This window comes from Schistocerca piceifrons, chromosome 2 (assembly GCF_021461385.2).
Source record: "Schistocerca piceifrons isolate TAMUIC-IGC-003096 chromosome 2, iqSchPice1.1, whole genome shotgun sequence".
Taxonomy (NCBI): domain Eukaryota; kingdom Metazoa; phylum Arthropoda; class Insecta; order Orthoptera; family Acrididae; genus Schistocerca; species Schistocerca piceifrons.
The window spans coordinates 681,695,169-681,719,233 of NC_060139.1; the positions used below are offsets into that span (position 1 = coordinate 681,695,169).

The 24,065-nt window shown below is 44.0% G+C and overlaps 1 protein-coding gene across 1 annotated transcript in view; it reads right to left on the reverse strand.

The window, feature by feature from the left end:
- The window catches only part of LOC124776872, a 106,935-nt gene that overhangs the window by 24,895 nt on the left and 57,975 nt on the right, over positions 1–24,065 (reverse strand). The window contains exons 2-4 of the mRNA XM_047252053.1: positions 19,578–19,771; positions 13,489–13,869; positions 2,610–2,984 (exon numbers count right to left, since the gene is read on the reverse strand). Of these exons, the coding sequence (XP_047108009.1) occupies positions 2,610–2,984; positions 13,489–13,869; positions 19,578–19,757 (936 nt within the window). The 5' untranslated portion in view covers positions 19,758–19,771. The remainder of the gene's footprint in view (positions 1–2,609; positions 2,985–13,488; positions 13,870–19,577; positions 19,772–24,065) is intronic.

The window sequence follows — 24,065 nt, forward strand, 5'->3', positions numbered from 1 at the left end:
TCCTGCTGGTTAAATTTCGCGTCTGTAGCACGTCATCTTCGTGGTGTAGCAATTTTAATGGCCGGTAGTGTAAGTTCTAGGAGACTGATGACGTCAGATGTTAAGTCCCATAGTGCTCAGGGCCATTTGAACCAACTGTCCTGGAGAAGGAACTGGCTTACAGATATGCATTCTAAGTGTGTTATTGTCTGCTTATTACTAATATGTAGAAAACGATCTTCCACCAATATCGAAAGAGGTTCCTTCGTATACAGGAACGTAAATGTTCTTCCTGCATGACGTGGCCATCGTAGGTTCTAATCCTCGGGTGACAAATCATCTAAAACTAACATGCTGCCGGCCGAAGTGGCCGTGCGGTTAAAGGCGCTGCAGTCTGGAACCGCAATACCGCTCCGGTCGCTGGTTCGAATCCTGCCTCGGGCATGGATGTTTGTGATGTCCTTACGTTAGTTGGGTTTAACTAGTTCTAAGTTCTAGGGGACTAATGACCTCAGCAGTTGAGTCCCATAGTGCTCAGAGCCATTTGAACCACTAACATGCTCAGTAAGATGGATCGATAAAAACGGTCTTGCTTCTTGGCCACCAACTTCCCTGTACTTTGCCCTTTCAGGATTTTGCCTGTTAGAATGCGTGAACGAAATCTACAAAGTAAAAATAAACAGAGGAGACAGTTTGAGCGTTCGTACAGTACATAGTGCCGCCTCCACAAAAAAAAGAAAAAACTCCAAGAGGACTTCAGAAGAGCTACACGTGGTGATGTCAAGAGAATTCGAATATGAATTTAAGTCAAGGAGGAATTTATGAAAATCAACTTCGAGCTTAATTATTTGCCTCGTCTTAACAATGCTGTGAATATTTGTTTGAATTACATTATAACACCTGTATATATGTAACGCAAGAATTGAACACATATTATATGAAATGTTTTTGTTACGACCAGGCAAAACCGCATTTGTTCTGCCATAACTGTTAGTTCTTTGACTCCACTGGGAGATGGCTCATTGGAACTAAAACATACGAATTATTAATTTCCTTTATTACATGAATGATAAAACGATTCACTTAACTTGATACAATCCATTACCATAGGAGTGCTGGATAATTTACGGGTCTCATTGAGCACTAAAGCATCACTTGATGCACTAATTAACAAACTCTTCTCTTGAAGTACAACGTTCGACATTTACAAAATTTAAAATATTTGTTTGACACGACAAACGGTCGTCAAGCCACAGTCACTAAAACAATTCAATTTTTAAACGGTAACATTACTACTTTTGACGCACTAGCCTTGTGTTAGCCGAAGTGGCAGGGAATCGTCTTTGTAAGATTTCACTAGCACAACACAGAACGATTGCGTGCTGTGTTCTGCACTGAAGCGTCAAAGAAACTGGCATAGACATGCGTATTCAATCACAGAGGTACGTAAACAGTCAGAATACGGCGCTGCAGTCGGCAACGCCTATATAGGACAAGTGTGTGGCGAAGCTGTCAGATCGGTTATTGCTACTACAGCGGCAGGTTATCAAGATTTCAGTGAGTTTGAAAGTCGTGTTACAGTCGGCGCACGAGCGATGTGACGCAGCATCTCCGAGGTAACGATAAAGTGGGGATTTTCCCGTACAACCATTTCATGAGTGTACTATGAATATCAGGAATTCGGTAAAACATCAAATCTCCGACATCGCTGCGGCCGGAAAAAGATGCTGCAAGAAGGGGACCAGCGAGGACTGAAGAGAATCGTTCAACGTGACAGAAGGGCAACCTTTCCGCAAATTACAGCGGATTTCAATGCTGGGCCACGAAAAAGTGTCAGCGTGCGAACCATTCAACGGAACATCATCGATATGGGCTTTCGGATCCGAAGGACAGCTAGTGTACCTTTGATGACTGCACGACACAATACCGACATTGGACTGTTGATGACTGGAAATATGTTTGCCGGCAGGAAACGAGTCTCCAAATTGTATCGAGCGGATGGATGCGTACATGATGGAGACAACCTCATGAATCCATGTAGCCTGCATGTCAGCAGGGGACTGTTCAAGCTGGTGGAGACTCTGTAATGGTTTGGCGCGCGTGCAGTTGGAGTGATCTGGGGCCCCTGATACGTCTAGATACGACTCTGACTTATGGTACGTACATCAGCGTCCTGTCTCATCATCTGCATCCAGTCATGTCAATTGTGCATTCAGACTGATTTGTGCTTATTCCAGAAAGACAATGGGACACCCCACTCGTCCAGAATTGCTACAGAGTGGCTCCAGGAACACTCTTTTGAGTTTAAGCACTTCCGTTGGCCACCAATCTCCCCAGACACGAACATTATTGAGCGTATCTGGAATGCTTTGCAACGTACTGTTCAGAAGAGATCTCCATCTGCTCGTACTCTTGCGGATTTCAGGACAGCATTCATGGTGTCAATTCCCTACAGCACTACTTTAGACGTTAGTCGAGTCCATGCCACGTTGTGCTGTGGCACTTTTGCGTACTCGCGGGGGCCCTACACGATTTAATTAGGTGTACTAGTTTCTTTGGCTCTTCAGTGTAGCCCAGCTTTGGATAAAAGTAGGCTGATCTCGCCGGAGAGGGAGATAAATGGTACTGACCTTGACGTCGATATCGCCCAGCTGGTCGATGCGCAGGTCTTGCAGCGCCAGGCAGTTGGCCTGCCCCAGGGAGACGTTGACGGTGACGGCGATGGAGTCTGAGGCGACGGTGGCGGCGAGCTGGCCCTGCGCCTGCACGGAGCCGAGGCGCGCCTCGTAGTGTTCGTAGCGCGCGGCCAGCGTGGCCAGCCCCAGGCCGGCGCGCAGCTGCAGCGTCCCGCCCTGCCGGCTCACCGTCGTCGGCTCCGTGCGCCGCAGCGTCGACAGGTTGCGCGCCAGCCCGCCCGTCGCGTCGAAGCTGCCCTTCAGCTGCAGCGGGCCCAGCTTGCGCACGAACTCCCGGTGCAGGTCCGGCGCCGCCACTTCGTCTTTGCCCTGTTGCATCATTTATAATTACAGCTTCACACACTTTCATAGACTATCTGATCAAAAGTATCCAGACATCAATGTTTGGGTATTAATACGTGATGTGTCCACCCCTCTCCTCTACGATGGCTTGCACTCTGCTAAGGACGCTTTTAACAAGGTTTCTGAGTGTCCGTGGAGGAGTGGTAGCTAATTCTTCCTGAAGAGCCGAAACCAGAGAAGTTAGCTGAGCCGTGGCGCCATTGAGTTAATAGACTGTTCTGTCTGGCGCCACTGGCTCAGGTGTAGTATCGACTATCCCTCTTGCAGCCCCATTGCCAGTATCTATGAGAAAGAGTCGGTATCTGTGGCTTGTGTCCTTAGAAGGTCTTTGCTTGTCGGTATATACAGGGTGTTTCAAAAATGACCGGTATATTTGAAACGGCAATAAAAACTAAACGAGCAGCGATAGAAATACACCGTTTGTTGCAATATGCTTGGGACAACAGTACATTTTCAGGCAGACAAACTTTCGAAATTACAGAAGTTACAATTTTCAACAACAGATGGCGCTGCAAGTGATGTGAAAGATATAGAAGACAACGCAGTCTGTGGGTGCGCCATTCTGTACGTCGTCTTTCTGCTGTAAGCGTGTGCTGTTCACAACGTGCAAGTGTGCTGTAGACAACATAGTTTATTCCTTAGAACAGAGGATTTTTCTGGTGTTGGAATTCCACCGCCTAGAACACACTGTTGTTGCAACAAGACGAAGTTTTCAACGGAGGTTTAATGTAACCAAAGGACCGAAAAGCGATACAATAAAGGATCTGTTTGAAAAATTTCAACGGACTGGGAACGTGACGGATGAACGTGCTGGAAAGGTAGGGCGACCGCGTACGGCAACCACAGAGGGCAACACGCAGCTAGTGCAGCAGGTGATCCAACAGCGGCCTCGGGTTTCCGTTCGCCGTGTTGCAGCTGCGGTCCAAATGACGCCAACGTCCACGTATCGTCTCATGCGCCAGAGTTTACACCTCTATCCATACAAAATTCAAACGCAGCAACCCCTCAGCGCCGCTACCATTGCTGCACGATAGACATTCGCTAACGATATAGTGCACAGGATTAATGACGGCGATATGCATGTGGCCAGCATTTGGTTTACTGACGAAGCTTATTTTTACCTGGACGGCTTCGTCAATAAACAGAACTGGCGCATATGGGGAACCGAAGAGCCCCATGTTGCAGTCCCATCGTCCCTGCATCCTCAAAAAGTACTGGTCTGGGCCGCCATTTCGTCCAAAGGAATCATTGGCCCATTTTTCAGATCCGAAACGATTACTGCATCACGCTATCTGGACATTCTTCGTGAATTTGTGGCGGTACAAACACCTCGTGGTTTATGCAAGATGGTGCCCGGCCACATCGCACGGCCGACGTCTTTAATTTCCTGAATGAATATTTCGATGATCGTGTGATTGCTTTGGGCTATCCTAAACATACAGGAGGCGGCGTGGATTGGCCTCCCTATTCGCCAGACATGAACCCCTGTGACTTCTTTCTGTGGGGACACTTGAAAGACCAGGTGTACCGCCAGAATCCAGAAACAATTGAACAGCTGAAGCAGTACATCTCATCTGCATGTGAAGCCATTCCGCCAGACACGTTGTCAAAGGTTTCGGGTAATTTCATTCAGAGACTACGCCATATTATTGCTACGCATGGTGGATATGTGGAAAATATCGTACTATAGAGTTTCCCAGACCGCAGCGCCATCTGTTGTTAAAAATTGTAACTACTGTAATTTCGAAAGTTTGTCTGCCTGAAAATGTACTGTTGTCCCAAGCATATTGCAACAAACGGTGTATTTCTATCGCTGCTCGTTTAGTTTTTATTGCCGTTTCAAATATACCGGTCATTTTTGAAACACTCTGTATACGGGGTTCGCTGGCCCGAGAGGCAGGCACGAAGTTTGGGGATTGGCGGTAGCGTCGCAGGTGGTCATGAGGCCCGAGCGGCGGAAGCCACAAGCTGCGCTAGGAGGGCCTACAGAGAGCAAAGATACCGGAGTGCTTCACCGGGGTCAGCGTCGACTATAAGCAGCAGGCCGACATCCCGTCGGTTGGTTGGCAACATTCGTGTTGGACGGCCGCTTGTGGCCTGGCTGCCCTCTTCTACCTCACTTTCATCGACACCACTCAGCAACCGCTGTGACACACCGTGGATCCATGGAACCGCTTGCTGATAAAGGGGAGTAACATTTTACTCGGTCGGCTCTTTGGTCGTAAATGTAGGCAGTAGTGTTGAATTCAGACACTAGTTGTCGTTTGAAAATTTGTCCCGCTATTATATTGCCTTTCCTTTCTGGCTTGTACTCAATCACTAATGTTCTAGTTAGTCAACTCTTAGTAGTAAATGCAGCCGGAACAACCGTACTAAGGCACAGTTTGCCGTGAACAAAAGAGGGACATCGTGATTACATTTTACAGTCATTAGTTATAATCTGAACAACCTGTTGCACTAAGCTGTTCGTTTTCATGTTTGAAAGACCGGGTGTATTTTAGCTGGATCTTGTGGTTTCGTCGAATGAGTTCCCTTGTAATAAGTGTTCACAAGTAATGTTTTAAGACGTTCCTTCACAGCGGCCTTACTAACTGACAATCAGTTTAACCTTGAAAATATTAACAGCCTGTTGCCACCAGGGATTTGGTCAATTGTCAGAAGGGAGGGGTGGGGTCCTGTCGCACCTTGATTGCCGACTGAATTTAAGAGGTTGGTTGCTTTGAAGTAAGCATTATCATTCTCATGTAGTTTGCTAATCCGTTTAACCTTTAAGCACAGGTGCGCATCTTAACCCCGAACCTTTCGACATACAACTTTCAAATTAAAAGTTAAGGCATTTGTTTTGAGTAATTGAATGATTCTTGTCATCAATGATGCTTATATACAGTAGTTTTCATGTGTTGCAGAACGACGTTTAATAAGATAGACTGTGTCCAGCGTGGTATTAAACGCCGCTGTTTCGCCCGATAAGGGGCGGGCTGCAGGTCCGGCCGTCTTGTAATCATTGTCATATTGTTTGCTGTTTTGCGATGCAGCATTTCAGATTTCTTTTGCAAAGATTAAAAGCATATGCAACTTCAGGTTTAAGGTTAAAAGAATTTTGCAAATTGGTTCATTTTGTAAAAGAAAATTTTTTGGTTAAATGCTTCGATTATCGGTAAAACACAGTTTATATATTGTTGTTGATAATTCTTCCCGGTTATATGGCCGTGGTCCATGGAATTCTTCAATTCCTAACGTTTCGTCCAATACTACGTTGGATATCTTCAGAGGTATGGCTGGTCCTACTGAGTCCTGCAGACTCCAGCAGGACCAGCCAGCTGAGTCCTGCTGACTCCAGCAGGACCAGCCATACCTCTAAAGATGTCCAACGTAGTATTGGACGAAACGTTAGGAATTAAAGAATTCCATGGACCACGGCCATATAACCCGGAAGAATTATCAACAACAGTACCATCCGGTCGTGAAAGCCTTCATTGTATAGTTTATATATTATTAAATAAACAGGTTGCGTGAAAAGAAATTTAATTGGTGGGTCCTCCCTGCCACGTTTTCCTCAATTCCAGTAAGTACCACGTCTCAGTAGCGATGTTTCACGCTGGAGTCTGCAGCGAAGTCACTGTTGTAACTCATCCGAAAGGTGTTACATTGTTTTTAGGTCGGGACTCTGGGCAGACAGTTCGTTCCAGAAATGTTTTTGCCCACAAAACATTGCTCACAGCTTCTGCTTTATGACGGCTGATTCAAACAATTACCGTCTGCAAACTGTTGCTCTACTCTATGCAGTACAAACACTGTAAAACGTACCCTTGGTGACTTCATGACACTACACCGACATTGGACTGTTGATGACTGGAAACATGTTGCCTGGTCGGACGAGTCTCGTTTCAAATTTTATCGAGTGGATGGACGTGATGGGGTATGGAGACAATCTCATGAATCCGTGGTACCTGCGTGCAGTAGGGGACCGTTCAAGATGGTGGAGGCTCTGTAATGGTGTGGTACGTGTGTTGTTGGAGTGATATGGGATCCCTGATACGCCAAGGTACGACTCTGACGGTTGACACGTACGTAAGTATCCTGTCTGATCACCTGCATCCATTCATGTCCACTGTGCATTCCGAGGGACTTGGGAAATTCCAACAGGACAATGGAGACACCCTAACCACGAAAAACACCCCATGCCATAACGCAACTTCCTCCGTACCTCACTGTCGGCACTACACATGATGGTTGACAGTCTTTCAATTACTCGTCAAACCCAAACCCTTCCATCGAATTGTCGTCATTCCAACTGATTCGTTTCCAGTGACGCACTATCCAGCTGGGTCTCTCTATACACCACCTCGAGCGTCGTTTATCATCGACAACAGAAAAGTGTGCCTCATGAGGCTCTGCTCGACTAATGTACCCCATTCTTTTACACTCCGTAAGTAAAGTCATTGTGCTAGTTAGACTCCTGGTGCCACTTTGGAACTCACGAGTGTGATCGTTCGTTCACGTTTCCACTCCACAATTACATCACCAAGAGTTGAAGTGGACAGCTTTAGAGTGGTTGAAATTTCCCTAATAGATTTGTTGGTTCACATCCAATGACTAGTCCACGACTAGTCCACTTTCAAAGTCACTAAGCTCTCCAGACCCACCCATTCTGCTGTCACTACTTCTCTGGGGAAGAACACAACACTCGTCGCCTCCTTTTATACTGGCAAATCCTCCTCTAGCGACAGCTAGTGGTCCGTTACGCATTACACAGTTGTGTCCTGATACTATTGATCAGATAATGTGTAACATAAATATGTTCAATCATTTTTAAGGCGATCACCAACAGCTGTTAAACTTTATGAAAAGCGTGACATGCACTTGTCTATACGACATTTACCATCATTACTAGGTTTGTTACTAACCAACATCACAGTATCTGTATACAGCACGAAAACCAAAAATAGGAAGCAATCAGGAATACATGGTGTACGATCAGTTACGAAATTGGAAGGTAACATAATACCGAAGAAAGTTCATATTTACGCATCATGTCATCTCATATTTATATGTTTTGAACACATCATCAGAACTGCTGATCAAAAGGACAAAAATGTATCCGTATTCAAGCGCCGAAGTGTCAGATGTCGAAACACAGTTGTAACTGATCATCCGCTACTTTTAAACAAATGAAACGAGTGGGTCATGAGTAAGAAAAAAAAAGAACCGATCGTGCAGTCAGTAAAGAAAGTTACTAACAATGCAACAAAAACACTTAATTATATACTGCAAAACATAAGTCAGTTGTATAAGAGTACATTGACAGAGAAATCATTGGTGACGTACCAGAATTAATGACGTAAAGATTTAAAAAGTATAATACTGGGTGTTCAGAAAGTAGCTATGCAGTGCCATGTTGTGATGTGCTAAGTAATGACTGATATTATTGTCAATTATTAATACAACATTTTCCATTGTTTAACATATTTGAACCATACATGACAAGGTATTTGTATTTCTTCGCAGGTCCGGTTTGATTGTAGACCAACGTCTCGTGTGACATCATTGTGATCCATGTCATCATTCCGACGATTAAACCAAAAGAGTGTTTCTTGTGAAGCATGTGTTCCGCGATGGAGACAAGTTTACTTCAGCAGTAGAAACTGCATTTGCAGCAAAGTTCCCAGGAGTGAAGATGCCTTACCGTAGTGCTATACGGAACTTCTAGTTTCGAAAGACCGGAAGCGTTCATAATGCTCCAAAATCAGGCAGGCCATCCACATCCACATCCGAAGAGAAGGTAGCGGAGGTGCAAGACATGACGCTGCAAAGTCCAAAGAAATCGGTTAGACTATCTCAGCAGGCACACGTGTCCGTGGGTTCCGCTCACAAGAATCTCCGGAAGTCACTGTCCATATATACGTACAAAATGTCGGTCGTGCATGAACTGAGAGACACCGATCGCCCGGCGCGTGTGAACTTTTGCGACTGGTTTCTTTCTTTCCTGCGGGACAGTGGTGAGTGGGTTCTTCACACAACGTTTTGCACGGATGAGGCATGGTTTCACGCCTCTCCGGTTACTTGAATAGCCAGAATAGTCGTGAGTGGACTACGGAGACTCCGCATGAATTTAAGGTGTCCCCACTGCATAATCAAAAGTTTGGTGTTTGGTGCACTGTGACTCGTAAACGCATCATTGGGCCGATTTTCTTTCAGGACACCATAAATGCAGAACGGTACTGCACCCACATTCTGGAACCCTTCCTAGGTGAACTTAATGACGACGAAATTGAGAATGCCTGGTTCTAACGGGATGGGGAGACTGCACATACCGCCCACAAGGCGATGCCGTCTTCGGTGACCGCATTATCTCTAGAGCACTCTGGCCTCCGCGTTCACCCGACGTGGCTCCACCGGATTACTTTCTATGGGATACGTGGAAGGGAAAGGCCTACGAACGCAATCCGCACACCATACAAGAACTCCAAGCTGTACCGACACGTCACATTCAGAACGTCACTCCCGATGTGCTGCACAATGCCTTCAAGAAAATGCAGAAGAGCGAGGTGGCGCAGTGGTTAGACACTGGACTCGCATTCGGAAGGACGACGGTTCAATCCCGCGTCCGGCCATCCTGATTTAGGTTTTCCGTGATTTCCCTAAATCACTCCAGGCAAATGCCGGGATGGTTCCTCTGAAAGGGCACGGCCGACTTCCTTCCCCATCCTTCCCTAATCCGATGAGACCGATGACCACGCTGTCTGGTCTCCTTCCCCAAACCAACCAACCAACCAAAACGCAGAAACGCGTGCAACTGTGTCTTCAAGTTCAAGGGGATCACTTCCACCATCTTTTGTACCTTCCATGACTTTAATACGGCAAGTTATGAACTGCACAGTTGCTTATTGAACACCTTGTATAAATAGGCATGAAGTAATCACTGTTATGTCGTATAAGAAGCAATAGAGTGTGGAGTAATGTGAAATTGCTTTTGAAGACCGATCATAACAGATAAACATAAGACTGAAATACTTTTGTAAAAAGTCAAAAGCGGTGTATGATCAAAGAGAATAAAAGAATGAGTCACATAATACATAAAATAAATTTTAGCTTTCTGCCTGTCCTACCGACATAGAAATGGTCGCACTGTTCACATTCCATCTCACTTGACAGGCAATGCTCCACAGCAGTAACGTATTTTATGAAAGGAATTTTTGAAACAACTTCAAGCTGCTAGGGTAATCTCTCTGTTGTGTTACCAATTTCAGTCTACAAGACGTTCGTGGGATATTCCCTGATGGACGTGCAATCACTTAAGGCACTGTTATCTTGTTATTATTTGATCAAGTTCCACACATGTTATGTCATAGAGGTGCCTTTCGAAGGCCCTTCCGAATGCCATAGAGAAAGTAGATTGTTACTGCGTCGTCTCTCACAAGAGCCTACATAGAAGAGAGCCTAGTTACCTACCACTCAGGAGCTAAATAGTTATGGTCAGACACCAGAGAGTCCACGACAAGGATTAAGTTATGCAACCGCCTTATGCCACACAAATACACAATCCAGTCACATTAATGTGGCCACCACCTGTGTGACGTCAACGTGCAATAACCACTCACAAATGTCAGATGGCAGCACTAGCCAGTGGATGGTATATAAACCGTGTCAGGGATGTGAAAAACAGTGCAGTCGTTGTCGTAATGCGGAAACGGAGCGATTTATTTGACTTTCAAAAGGGCATGCTCATTGGCTTTTGGGCCATCATTTCTGAAAGGGCTAAGTTTGTTAACTGTTTGCGTGCCTCCATGGTTAAAGTATGCCGTGTCTGGCAAAACAGCAGTATACAAAAACGGCGCTGAGGCATCTGTGGCGCACCACAGGGGTGAACGACGGTTGCGGTGATGTGTACCGGCGAACAGACGTGCAACCGGTGACCAACTGACCGCCTAGATGAACCAAGGAGCTGTCAAATCGTTTCTAGGGGCTATCAACTCGTTTCCAAGGGCTATCAACTCATTTATAGGGGCTATCAATTGTTGAGCAACTGACTGCCCAGACGGACCAAGGAGCTATCAAAACCGTCTCCTCAACGACTGCCCAGGGAACATCGCTGTGTATGAGCCTCCACAACAGGTGTCTCACTCATGCATTCAGGCCGGCCGCAGTGGCCGAGCGGTTCTAGGCGCTTCAGTCTGGAACCGCGCGACGGCTACGGTCGCAGGTTCGAATCCTGCCTCGGGCATGGATGTGTGTGATGTCCTTAGGTTAGTTAGGTTTAAGTAGTTCTAAGTTCTAGGGGACTGGTGACCCCAGATGTTAAGTCCCATAGTGCTCGGAGCCATTTGAACCATGCATTCATGCTGACTGATGTTCTTCGGCGAAGAAGGCTCGAACTTGCGCGGCAATACCTCTAATGGACGTCTACAGAGTAGCGACAGGTGGCCTTTCCAGATGATCCTCGTTTTATGCTGCATTGGACAGATGGTCATTGGCTTGTACGAACCCGTACCAAACGTCGGTAGGGTTCAGGGCGGAGGAGGGAGCGTTATGTTCAGGTAAATGTTTTGTGGCATTCCCTGGGTGATTTCGCAATTATGGAAGGCGCAGTGAATCAACACAAAAATATCTGTCCTTGGGGATCATGTCCACCCCTACACGCAGTTTTTTCCTTGGACATGATAACACCTACCAACAGGACAATGCAACGTGTCACATAGGTCGCAACACATACGTTGTTTGAAGAGCGCTAGGATGACTTTACTGTACTCCTGTGCCCACCAAACTCCCCGGATTTAAACCCAATAGAGAATCTGTGGGGCTACATCGATCGGACTGATTCTGAACCGAGAAACCTGGCAAAGCTGGTCACGATACTGGAGTCGACATGGCCCCACTTTCCTGTCGGTAACTTCCAGAACGTCACTCTGTTTTAGCACGTCCACGCTGCAAAAGGTGATTACTCAAGCTTTTGACAGTTGGTCACGTTAATGTGACTGGACCTGTAGTTCTCCAAATAGACACCCATCCGCGAAACATCAATATAATCGGACACACGTATCCACTCTGCAGTCGGATGGTGTCTCAGGACGGTGTTTTTGTGAGTGTCTCAGGGTTAACTTACAGTTGCCACCAAGAAGATCTGTGCTGGACATTCTGTATGTGATATTAATCATCATTCTGTATGTTTAGGGTTATACGACAGATTGGTGCAAGTGAACATTGATGTATATTCCCACACAAATCTTCATGCTCTAGGTAATTATTGTAAAATTTCTACCAAAAGACCATTGCACACAGTTGTTAATCTGTGTTGCCTTCTACAGGGTGACCAACGAAGGAGTCCCAGAGTTTAAAATTAAATAACATGAAAACAAACGTCGATAGAGTAATGCAGCAAACGGTATTACTATGATGGCTTTATGAATTTTATACGGAAATTTCGAAACAATCTTTAGAGATACTGCTAAAAGATTGCACCCTATCTGGAGACTTTGGGTTTTGAAGGGTATATATGTTTCTAGTATTGTGTGGGGGCTGGAACGCTTCAAACCAGTCTCTGCTGTAACTCTTTGGGCAGGTTTCTTCGGACGTTGCTGAGTAGACCCAGAAATTGTGGTGACATTGTCAGGAGTAATTACCGTTCGCCCGTGGCCAGCAGCCGCAAGTAGATCATCAAAACCGCTTGCGTCTTCGAATTGGTGAATTGCTGGCGATTGGTTTTCGCATCTGGTCCTTTTTGAACATTAAATCGTGTTTGAAAACTACTCTGTAAACAGTACTGGAAACTGGAAACACACGTTGTTCAGTAGAATGATTGATTTCAACTTCTTTCTTCCGCACGCTAACCTCCTTAAACGCTTCAGCGATGAAAATGATTGCTCAAGGCTTCAGAGTACTATCTATAAGCACTAGGTATTGCGATTACAACGCCACGTGTTAGAAGCTTTTGTAACGACAACTTCGAAAGTACTGTATAAAATTTTTACAGCCCTCAAAATAAGCTTACAATTTGTTGCGTTTTCTATCGATCTTTGCTTTAATGTTATTTAATTTTAAAATCAGGGAGTCCTTTGCTAGACATCCTGTATTTCTGTTATAGCTGTTGCCTAACCGTATTTGGGCTGTGTGACGACTCTGTACACTTGTTGCGTGCTAGCAGGTCACCTCACTGCATAACAGCAACTACTTTGTGGTAGAGGCTTCTCCTCCTGCCTTTTCTGTGTGTTTGACAACAAGCAATTTGGTGGATACACGAGTTATGTTTAATAAAAAACATAATCAGCATCATGTTCATTCATCACTGACTGTCCTTTTGTTTAGCATGTATCCACCGTCTGTATGATACAGAGAATTGCATTGCGTATAACAGTCCACTTCCTTCCAAAATAACTTTTACTCAGTGATGTAAATGGCACCAAGAGGTTTCAAGAAAAAAAATAAAAAATAAAAAAAAAATAATGAGAGGTGACAATGGAAACAAAAGCCGCACCTTAGCGTGGATCCCCCTGCAGATGATCTCCAGCGCGAAGTCTACGATCTGGTCGAGGTAGTCGTCGTGCAGCTCGGCGTCGTGGCTGTAGGCAGCCAGCGGCAGCAGGAAATGGCCGTCCCTGGCGGCCGGCTGCTGGGGCACGTGGTTCGAGTCCAGGAAGGGCGCGTAGTCGGTGAGGCGCAACGGCGGCGGCCGGTGCCCCGACTGCGGGGGCGACAGCGGCAGCTGCGGGGGCGGATCGTTCACGAAGACGTCGACCTGCGTGCGCCGGTCGTCGCTGCCGAAGGCCGGGATGCTGTTGTCGTGCTCCTCCACCGTCTCCACGTCGCGGCCCTGCGGCGGCGACACGCGCACCGGCAGCACGTTCACGTTCACCACCTGTGCCGGCGGGGCACACTATTATACGCTGCCTGACAAAAGTGAAGCACCCAGAGGGGGAGGAGGAAACGAAATGGAACATCAAGAGCTGAGAACGATTACAAAATCGAGAAATACAAATAAAAGTGTATACATGACCTCTGTGAGCCTACAGAAATGACAATATCTCTACAGTAAAAGTACGGGAAGCATTGAAAACGGTTAATGTGAAAGAAAAATGGATTAACTTCCTTAAAAGTTATACAAGAATACAAAAGTAATTATTAAAGTGATAAACAGGGTACCCGAAGCATTTTAGTTAACACTGGTCCAAAACATGGCTGAGTAAAGTCTACTACTTTGCTTAACAATATATATTATATTAAGATTTCATATAAAGATTTTAACTTTTAGTGACAACGGCCCCGAAAACCTGCAGACTTACATATCTTCTCATACTGCCAATTTCCATTATTATAATTTTCTCCCCAACAATATATATGTAGTTACATTCCATCCTGGATTTTCTATTGTTTGACTACTTCGTTTAACATTTTTTCGGAGCAGGCGTTGAATGGCTGATGCAGGAAATGCTCAGGCATGGGTGGAGATACTCTTCATTGCCTTTTATTTGCAGATGAACAGGTAATGTTCTCTCAAGAGGAAGAGGATATAGCAGACACGCTGAGAAAACTTGAAGTGGAGTACATATAACTGGGTTTGGGATAAATCTGGACAAGAGTCAGTGTATGTGTATGGGACAATATCTGGTGAAAACTGACGCAGAGGAAGGAGAAATAAAATCCTGTAGAAGCTACAAATATTTGGTAACAATACAAAGTAATTCCTGTACGTGTAGCAAGGATATCATTAATTGTTGATAACATTACTGGGAAACAGCCATCTGTCAGTTAAGGGGAGCCGGAGGCGCCTATGCCGCCCATGTTAAAATCACTAAGTTTGAGGAACATTTATGAATAAACTACCAAATAGAAAAATGTGAATTTTTTTTTACATATAGAGTGGTTTAGTATTGCAGTTGTGACAGAGTGATTTTGGAGTATCTTTTCTAGTTTCCTTCCAATTATTTTTTTATTAATGATTCAAATTCTTTTACAAATAATTGCTTTATAATTAAACTGAAATGAAACTACTGAACATATTGCCAAATGGCTGTGTTACAATGTAAGTTTGACCACTAGGAGTACTGTATAAAAATTTCATCTCTCTAGCTTGACTGGATTTTGAGAAAATGTTCCTTATATTCGAAAAATTCTAATTTACGGGAAATGGCTATCAAAGTTTCCCAATACATTCCTGCACTATAGGATGGATTATCAGGGTCTTCTTCTTCATCCTCCAAAAGCTTTCTCTTCTGCCTTCTTTTCTGGCCTGTTGTTCCATCATACTTCATATGCCTTTCTCTTCTTTCTGCTCCTCTTATCCTTTCTCTGTCAATATTTCTTAGTGCTCGTACAGTGTTCACCCCAGCTGTAAATCCTAATGCCTTCAGAACTTCACACTTCACACTATTCCCTTGGTTGTAGGTTGCTATTGCATCATAAATGCCAAAGTGCAGTGTTTTTATGCTTACAAACACCCCTTTAGGAATCACTTCCGAAATCAAATTGTTGACGCTCTCATTAGGATTCTGCGTCTTTCCGTGTAGACATTTGAATAACAATTCTGGCTGTGCTAAGTCATGAAAAATTGGTTTTATTGCATTTATCACAGCTGCTGGCAAACCATGTTTGTGATCATAGGCCTGTTTTGCATTATATTTGCACCAGGAATCTTTTGGGCACAGGCTGTGTTGAGGGTATTCATTGGAAGAGGCAGTATGAAGGAACAATGCCCACACTGCTTTTCGCATGTCACTAACATTACTAGTATTTTGCCTTATAGCATACCCATAGTATCTCTGTAGACATTCAATCACCTCATCAGTAAGCCTGTCTCTCCCTCCTATTGTCTTTCCATCACTGAGCTTACTTGAACCCAAAGTTTGTTTGAGCCTTCGAAGCCGTGCACCCATACGCTTTTGCACATGCCCAATGCATTCCAACTTTTCAACTACAAATTCATTTTCATATGGTTTCAGTTCCTCTATAGTCTTGAAACCCTTGGAGTCACCATCCCCAAGGTAGTATTTGCTAGAAGATGTCACAGGGCTATGGCCGGCCATGTGTTGCTTAGCCGAAGGACGCACTGTTACAGTAATTGTAGTATCGCAACTTGGTATTAGTGTTAATTTTCTTTTCCCTACGTTCTTCCTCTTCTTATATACACGGTTACTAAAACGTGGCATCGTAACCAGAACAACGCTTTACACAAGAAGTGTAATACTACCAACAACAGGCGCAACACTGAACTAATTCGAAACGGTAAACAGCAAAGAGACGATGTTCCACGCTCTTAGCGCTTCATTTGTCACAGAAAACAACGTAGCCAACCCTTGCACACTCGCTGTATGCGTAACATAAGGCGCTGTATGCGTAACAGGCCGAGAAAATCCCAAGCAGTTCGCCAGGAAGTCACGAGAGGGTGTTAGATGCATTCAGCGGCCGCCCATTTCCTCTGCGGGCGTGGGGGAAAATGGTAATAACTCCACTTCTAGGGCAAGTAGAACAATAATTCAAAGTTTACATTATAGAGGAATGTTCCAATTAATTTTCGGTAGCAAAAAAAAGTCGTAATTTTTTGGATTTACTCCCCTTAAGCAAAATTAGTAAAAAACGGTCTCGATCGCACAGTCTTATATCAAAAATATGACCGGGTTCGGCATCTAGTAGTATTCGTCTTCAGATAATGTAGTATCCGGCTGACGATGAGAAGACTTGGAGCACCTGTACAAAACTGCCAGAGTCAGTTCAGACAGTAGTCTACTACTAGAGGCCAAAACCGGTCATAATTTTTAATAAAAGGCTGTGAGATAGAGACTTTTTTATTTTACTAAATTTAAGAATATTTGCTCCAGAATAGCAATGGGGAAGAGAGCTACTAACGTTTTGCGTAGGACAATATTAAATGCCGCCCAATGTGGCCGAGCGGTTCTAGGCGCTTCAGTCTGCAACCGCGCGACCGCTATGGTCGCAGGTTCGAATCTTGCCTCGGGCATGGGTGTTTGTGATGTCCTCAGGTTAGTTAGATTTAAGTATTTCTAAGTTCTATGGGACTGATGACCTCAGATGTTAAGTCCCATAGTGCTCAGAGCCATTTGAACCACAATATGAAATAACAAGTATTCGGCTGGACACTAGGTAAAGAATATTTCACAATGTGATGGATAACTGTTTCTGTATGGAGCTGGGATGTGGCTTTAAAGAAGGAAAGTTTAATAACATATAATAATAATAATAATAATAATGGAAATGGGCAGTATGAGAACATGTCTGCAATTAATGAGGCAAAATAAGAGTCGAAATGAGGAGGTATGAAAGCAAATGTAGGTAAAGTGCTCCATAACAAAGGCTTAGGACAACAGAGCGCTTCAATGTTACGGGAACTTACAGGAAATGTCTAACCACTGATGGCTAAGGAAAATTTTAAACCGGAAGCCGCCAGGCAGAAGGACAGGAAGGTCAGCGCTAAGATGGGAAAAATACATATGCGAAACAATGGAAGACGGCATCTAAGACCAGAGGATTGGAACGAAGAGGCCTGTGGAGGTCAAAAGTGGTTACCTCCTAGGGGAAAGAAGCGGAGCAGGAGGAAGAAAAAGAAGAAAATCGATCGAGTCAAATTTGTAAAAAATTTGGCAGTATAAACCAACTTATCAGAAAATTACAATACCTGCTCTGCACTGAGTAGGTCGGGAAGAGTGTGATAAGGCCGTTGGATCCTCTCCTGAGGGATGCTGGCCCACGACTGTGCTAACTGTCCTTGGTATCCCAGATACTTGCACTGGGACGGAGGTGAAGTGCAAGCTTATCACATATGTTCTACTGGGGCAGATCTGTGGATCTTGTTGGCCACGTGAGTACCCCAGCAACGTGCAGTGAGATCACAGAGACACGTGCGATGGGTGGACAAGCATTGTGCCGTTGAAAAATGACAACACAATGCTGTCTCATGAGAGGTAACTCACGAGGACGGAGGAACTCAGTGACGTACCACTGTGCCGTCAGAGTTCCCTCAATCCGTACCAGCTGTGACCAAAGTCATACCCGATGGCTCCCCAACCAAGACCAGGAGAAACACCTCTTTCCCTAGGTCGCCGCCATGCCCTGCCACACCAGACGCTGCTGTTTCTGCTGTGATGTTAACGGTAGTCTGCGCATGGGATGGTAATTTCCTAATCTGGGTGCTGCCAGCCTCTGACCAAGGCGCGGAATGACACAGAATGTTGCACTAAGTCCATGACTTGTTCTCGGGTGACGGGTGCAGGTGCGAAGGGCTTACAATTTTCATGATGCACAATACAGTGAGCCTCTCTTATGTTCAGACGTGCTCCTCATCTCCTTGATGAATAAACTTGCCCTCAAGTTTCCATGCAGTCTAATATCGCGCCATCCAATATCGCGCCACTATCACATCCGAATGCCCTACAAATAATTTGGCCGGCCGGCTGTACGGAGACCCACTATGTTCCTTTCAAACTCTGCCATGTGCTGAGGATACCCTCTGATATGAGTACACAGTCTTTCCGTGTGCTTCACAGCGCACACTCAACATCTGATGTTGAAAATTTTGGAAATCTGTGGTAAGGTCTTATGGGACCAAACTACTGAGGTCATCGGTCACTAAGCTCACACACTACTTAATCTAACTTAAACTAACGTACGCTAAGAACAATACACACACCCAAGTCCGAGGGAGGACTCGAACCTCCGACGGGGGTAGCCGCGCGAACCGTGACAAGGCGCCCTAGACCTCTCGGCTACCCCGCGCGGCTCTGATGTTGATCATGCCCTTTGTATACCTTACTTTAAACAGGAACGGCAGTAAGAAATACTGGTGACCGTTCTATACGTCACAGAGAATTGCATCTCTGATCATCTACATACCCAGTGATGGTGTGCACGTGTACGAAGATATACTGACATCGCACCATATTGTGAGTGCTTCACATTTTTGCCTCCAATTCATATTCGGTTCCCTGTCTTCCACTTCCCAGCAGATTAAAATTGTGTACTGCTTTCGCTGATAATTCTCTTAGCAACTGAGCTTCGCAGGCGTAACCTGCGACCCACCTTCACAGCATCAGTTGTAGTAACGAACATCCTCTCCATTATATGACAGACAAATTATCACCTCCCAGAATTGTGTTTCAGCTAGGAGTTGAGCAAATGGGTTCGTGAAATAGGATTCACAAGTCGTCCACAATGAGAACGACGCTTTGAACTGATGGTGTGCGAACACTAGAGAACTGTAACTGTAATATCACTGGAGAACTTAATCAATAATATCCTTGAAGTTTCTCAACACAGCGACTGATGTTCAAATGGTTCAAATGGCTCTGAGCACTATGGGGCTTAACATCTGAGGTCATCAGTCCCATAGAACTTAGAACTACTTAAATCTAACTAACCTAAGGACATCACACACATCCATGCCCGAGGCTAGATTCGAACCTGCGACCGTAGCGGTCGCGCGGTTCCAGACTGAAGCGCCTAGAAACGCTCGGCCACAACGGCCGGCTAGGCGACGTTCTACAGTATTGCGCCATGTCAGATGAACACCCAGGAGTTGGTTGCAAGCTAGCGGTGCTGTCTCGGTGTGAGACTTGCCTGAACAACTCGGATGGGACCCGCGGAGCTGTTGATGTAGCTGGCGTGCACCTTGCGGTTGACGAGTGGCGGCGCGCTGCCGAACATGGGCTGCGGCTGCGGCTGCGGCTGCGCCCACATGCCGGCGCCGCACTGCGCCACGCACGCCGCCGTCACCACCAGGAGCGTCGCCGTCTTCATGCCGTCCAAGGGGCCTGGAGAGCAAGCGGTAAAATACGTCACTCAGTGCCAAGTCTGATCAACTCAGTTACACATCTCATTTCCTACACTCACTGCCTGTCCTAGCACCCGTGTACCCGTGTGCAGGATACAGATTTGCAGAGTATCTCAGAACTCAGCATCAGATATTCAGTGCTGAGGACGAAGATGAGGAGCACAAATAGAAAAAGTTCGAAAGCGTCGTCCAAAATGCCTCAGACAAATACGTTCCGAGCAAGACCCACCGTGGTTTAATAACCGTGTTTGGGAACTGCTACATAAACAAGGAGAGCTTCATCACATATTCAAGAAAAGTCAAAACCTAACAGACAAACAGAACTGAACGAACCGAAAATGAGCATAAGGAGGTAAAAGAGAGAAGCGTTCAATGACTTTGAAAGTTGAAAGGTCCCCTTAAAAAAATATATATGACTGTGCTTAAACAGACACACAATATTTTTAGCGCAACGCAATCTGACTTCCAAAAATCCCTACAAAATAATGGCCCTGACTAACATTAACCTATACCTTTCATGAATCACTTACCTCACAAAAATCTTCGTTACTCGAACTACTGAAATACAGCGAGCGCCAATACTGCCAGCTAAATAAAAACTCTAACTACTGAAGGCACTAACTACTGATAGGCATAGTTAGCAAATGAAAGATTTTGACAAAGAACAAACAATGTATTTACCTTAACAGTGTTCAAAAGTCATAATATATATATATATCAGTTCATGACATCCGCCATTTCTCTCCCCACATCCACCACTGCTGGCGGCTCACCTACAACTGCGCAACGCTATGCGCTTTTAACAGCCAACTGCCCAACATTACAATAGCCAACAACAATGCAAACCAGCCACAGATTGCACACAGCACAGCCAGTGAATTTCATACAGAGCGCTACGTGGCGTTACCAATAAAAAAAACCTATACAACCTACTTACAAAGTTAAAAATTTTGCTACCTGATCTGACTAAATACGATAAGAGGTCTTACACAAATTCAGTAAGCTAGTCTAAATCATCTGTTCAGTCACTCAGTGACCATGTAGGCACCGAAACGAAAGAGAACAGAGAGAAAGCCAAAATACCGAAATCTGTTAACCGAAATTGTTAGACCGCGGAGAACTGTAATACAGTCCAACCTTTCTAGCTTTTGTTAGCCTTCCATTTGATATTGGATTTTTTGGCGGTACTGGAATTTTATTTTTTTTCTCTAAGTTTGAGGTTGATTGTAATTTCAATTATATTGGTGTGTTATTTACTAAAGTTTAAAAATTGCGATCGCGCACAGCTCAACCCAACCCTATCACTTCCCTTTACGTCAGAGATTCCAAATGTTTTTATATCTTTTGGTTGGACATTTCGATCGTCGAAATATATTTTTTCCGATAACGTTCCATTAAATTTGTTCTTCAGAGGTAGATATAATCTGAACCCGCAACATTCTTCTGCTGTATATTCCGATTTCCATTTCTTCCTAAATTCGATAATTTTTCATTCTATTGTTTTACGAAGGTGGGCTCACAGCATGCAAGCGTTCCAACTACTTTTATCATTGCAAAATATGGTGGGCAGATCCTCCTATAACTGAAGAGCCTCTATCTCTCCTAATTATATGAAGTACGGTCAGTTAAAATCCTCATACGCATCACAGGTCCGTCTTAGGGAGCGGAATTCAAAAGACCCTAGTGAAACACTCAAGTACACTGGACTTCACGTCCATGTGGTACCTAGAATAGTCTGATTTTTCTAAAATGAGCATGTTCACACAAATTTTCTCGCCCGTTGCGTGTCATGGCTTTTTTTTTTTAAACAGCTGTCCTTATCTTACTAGATTTCAAATATGTTAAGCCGTGTTGATGAAGACACAAGCCACGTCTTAAAGGGAGGGAATGTGTACCAACGTGAAACAAATATCGTTTTATCAGGAAAGTCAGACTAGTAAACCATTCATCCTCTTGACTGTGCTCAGCTATCTATGTATGCTTAGAGATTTGTTGTATCTTATTGATTTCTTTTATCGACATCTTAGTTGGTCATGAGCAGTTCCAGAAAAAAATTCCGAGATATTGACTCAATGGGCTGTTTTCTTTTCCTTCCCTTGGCTACTGTGAGGAAATAAGTACATCGTGGGTAAAATGAAATTGACCCGGAAAATATTTCATGCAGGTTAAGATACGCAAACTAACGTACATCATGAACATCAGGGGCATATGATCTCAGTTGGGATCCCTGTCTTAAGGTGTATGAAATATTTTCCGGGCCAGTTCCATTTTCCCAACCTGTATGATGCAACCTTTGAGACTAAGCTAGTAATAGCAAATCAAAAGAAAAAAAGCTCACAAAGAACATACGGTGTGTATAATGCTAGCAATAGCTACGTGATAGACTTGATAACAATCTTATTAGAAAAACAATAACTGCATTTTTTGGATATGGATATCACTGCGCTAAAAACTTTACCGTCTTTGGTTTGTACTGAAAGCATCTGCCGAATAATTCTGCCTCAGTAATTATTAGGTATTAGATTTGTTGGCTACACTGGGGTGATAGTTCTTGACGCCAACCGTCATGGGTGTACCAATTTGATACACAAATTCGAAGGTAATTTTACGTATAAACATAAAGATCTTATTCAATGTTGTTGGCTGAATTTGTACATGTAACAATTTGTTGACTTCCGTAAACTTTCTTATTCAATGTTGTTGGCTGAATTTGTACATGTAACAATTTGTTGCCTTCCGTAAACTTTTACTCGTAAACCGAATCTTTTTAACTTCTTACACAGATCTATCATGTGTATGTCCTCTCGATGGTGGCATATTCTCGTACAAGTTGATGTACATTCAGTGAAAGGTGTGTCGTTCACGTGGTACTGTCTGATGACAACTTTGTTCACCACATACGACATAAATATCTAAAAAATATTTTTTGTTTTTCTGTTACAAACCAGGGGAACATGCCACGGATTGTAATTTAAAAACAATAGTAGTAAAAGAGCTAGGTGACATTCCACTTTGAATCAGATCCACGATTCACATGTGTGTGTCAGTTTGTTAATTTTATTTCAGTCGACTTCTTCATTCGAGAACTTGAGTGGGAATCCATGAGAATTGTTTTCATTTTTTTCTTTTTTAAATCTTCTGACGGTACACGTATTTGTCCCGTGACTGAGTGAACTCATGTTCTATAATTATGTGGTGTAATAATATCATATGTGCTATATACACTATTATTCTTTTGTATTTTCGCTATTATGATAAACATCATTTGTGTCTTTTCTAATTGCATGGCTTAGAGTGGTAGAGTAATGACTATTGGTGGGTGTTGTAGGTCGTCAACTGTTTGCGGAACATCGAAGGTCCATTTTTCTCATGAACGTACGAAGCATATGGTATGAGTTGGTAACAGACGCAATAAGCACTAAGGAAAAATGTTATAAAATAAAAGAAGCTGATACTCAGTTGTGACGTCACAGTGCCGATGCAGCATTTATTCGTTTGTGATGAGCAATATCGCGTTTGGAATTCTACGAGGCAAAAATGCAGGTATATGAAGCTCGAAACATTTCTTACGTAGGGATGCAAATTCTTCCCACGGAAGAAAACTAATGCATACCCTCCGATTCCTGGACACCTCGTAGGTTACGTTTTTCAAGCTAGACCTGCAATACGCAGAAAATGGAAAGAATAACTCTCTCTTGCTAACAATGGATAGTGTACAATAGTCAGGCGACATTTTTAGGAAACGCTTTCAAGGATTTCTTTGTTTAGAGAAGACATAAAAGTGCTTTTCGAAGAGGAGCATTAGTCTCTCTAATTTTATTATTTTTTTCCGATGAAGAGTTTGTGTTTTTCCCAAGGAAGAGATTTTATTTGATCCCAAAGGAGACTCTTTTTTCGACAGAAGGGTTTTCGTTGCATCTGAGGAACAGTTTAGCTTTTACGGAAGAAGGTTACTTTTCTGAAAAACTGTTTCAATTCCTTCTAAGAAGAGTCTTGGTTTTCACGAAGAGCTATGATTATTCTAAGAAGAGTTGTAATTGTTTCTAAGAAGAGTTGTAGTTTTTCGAAAAAGAATTTTAGTAAGTATAAGAAAATAGCTATGACAAAGAAAAAGAGAGGAAGAAGAAGCGTAGGAAATAGTGGTCTAGGCGAAACAAATAAAATGACACAGGAATAAACTGTTGTAGCGCTTATAGTCGCTGGGCAGTAACATTGGGGTCATGTTTTCGTTTCCTGTATCTTACAGTTATTTATCATTTATCATTTAAGATATG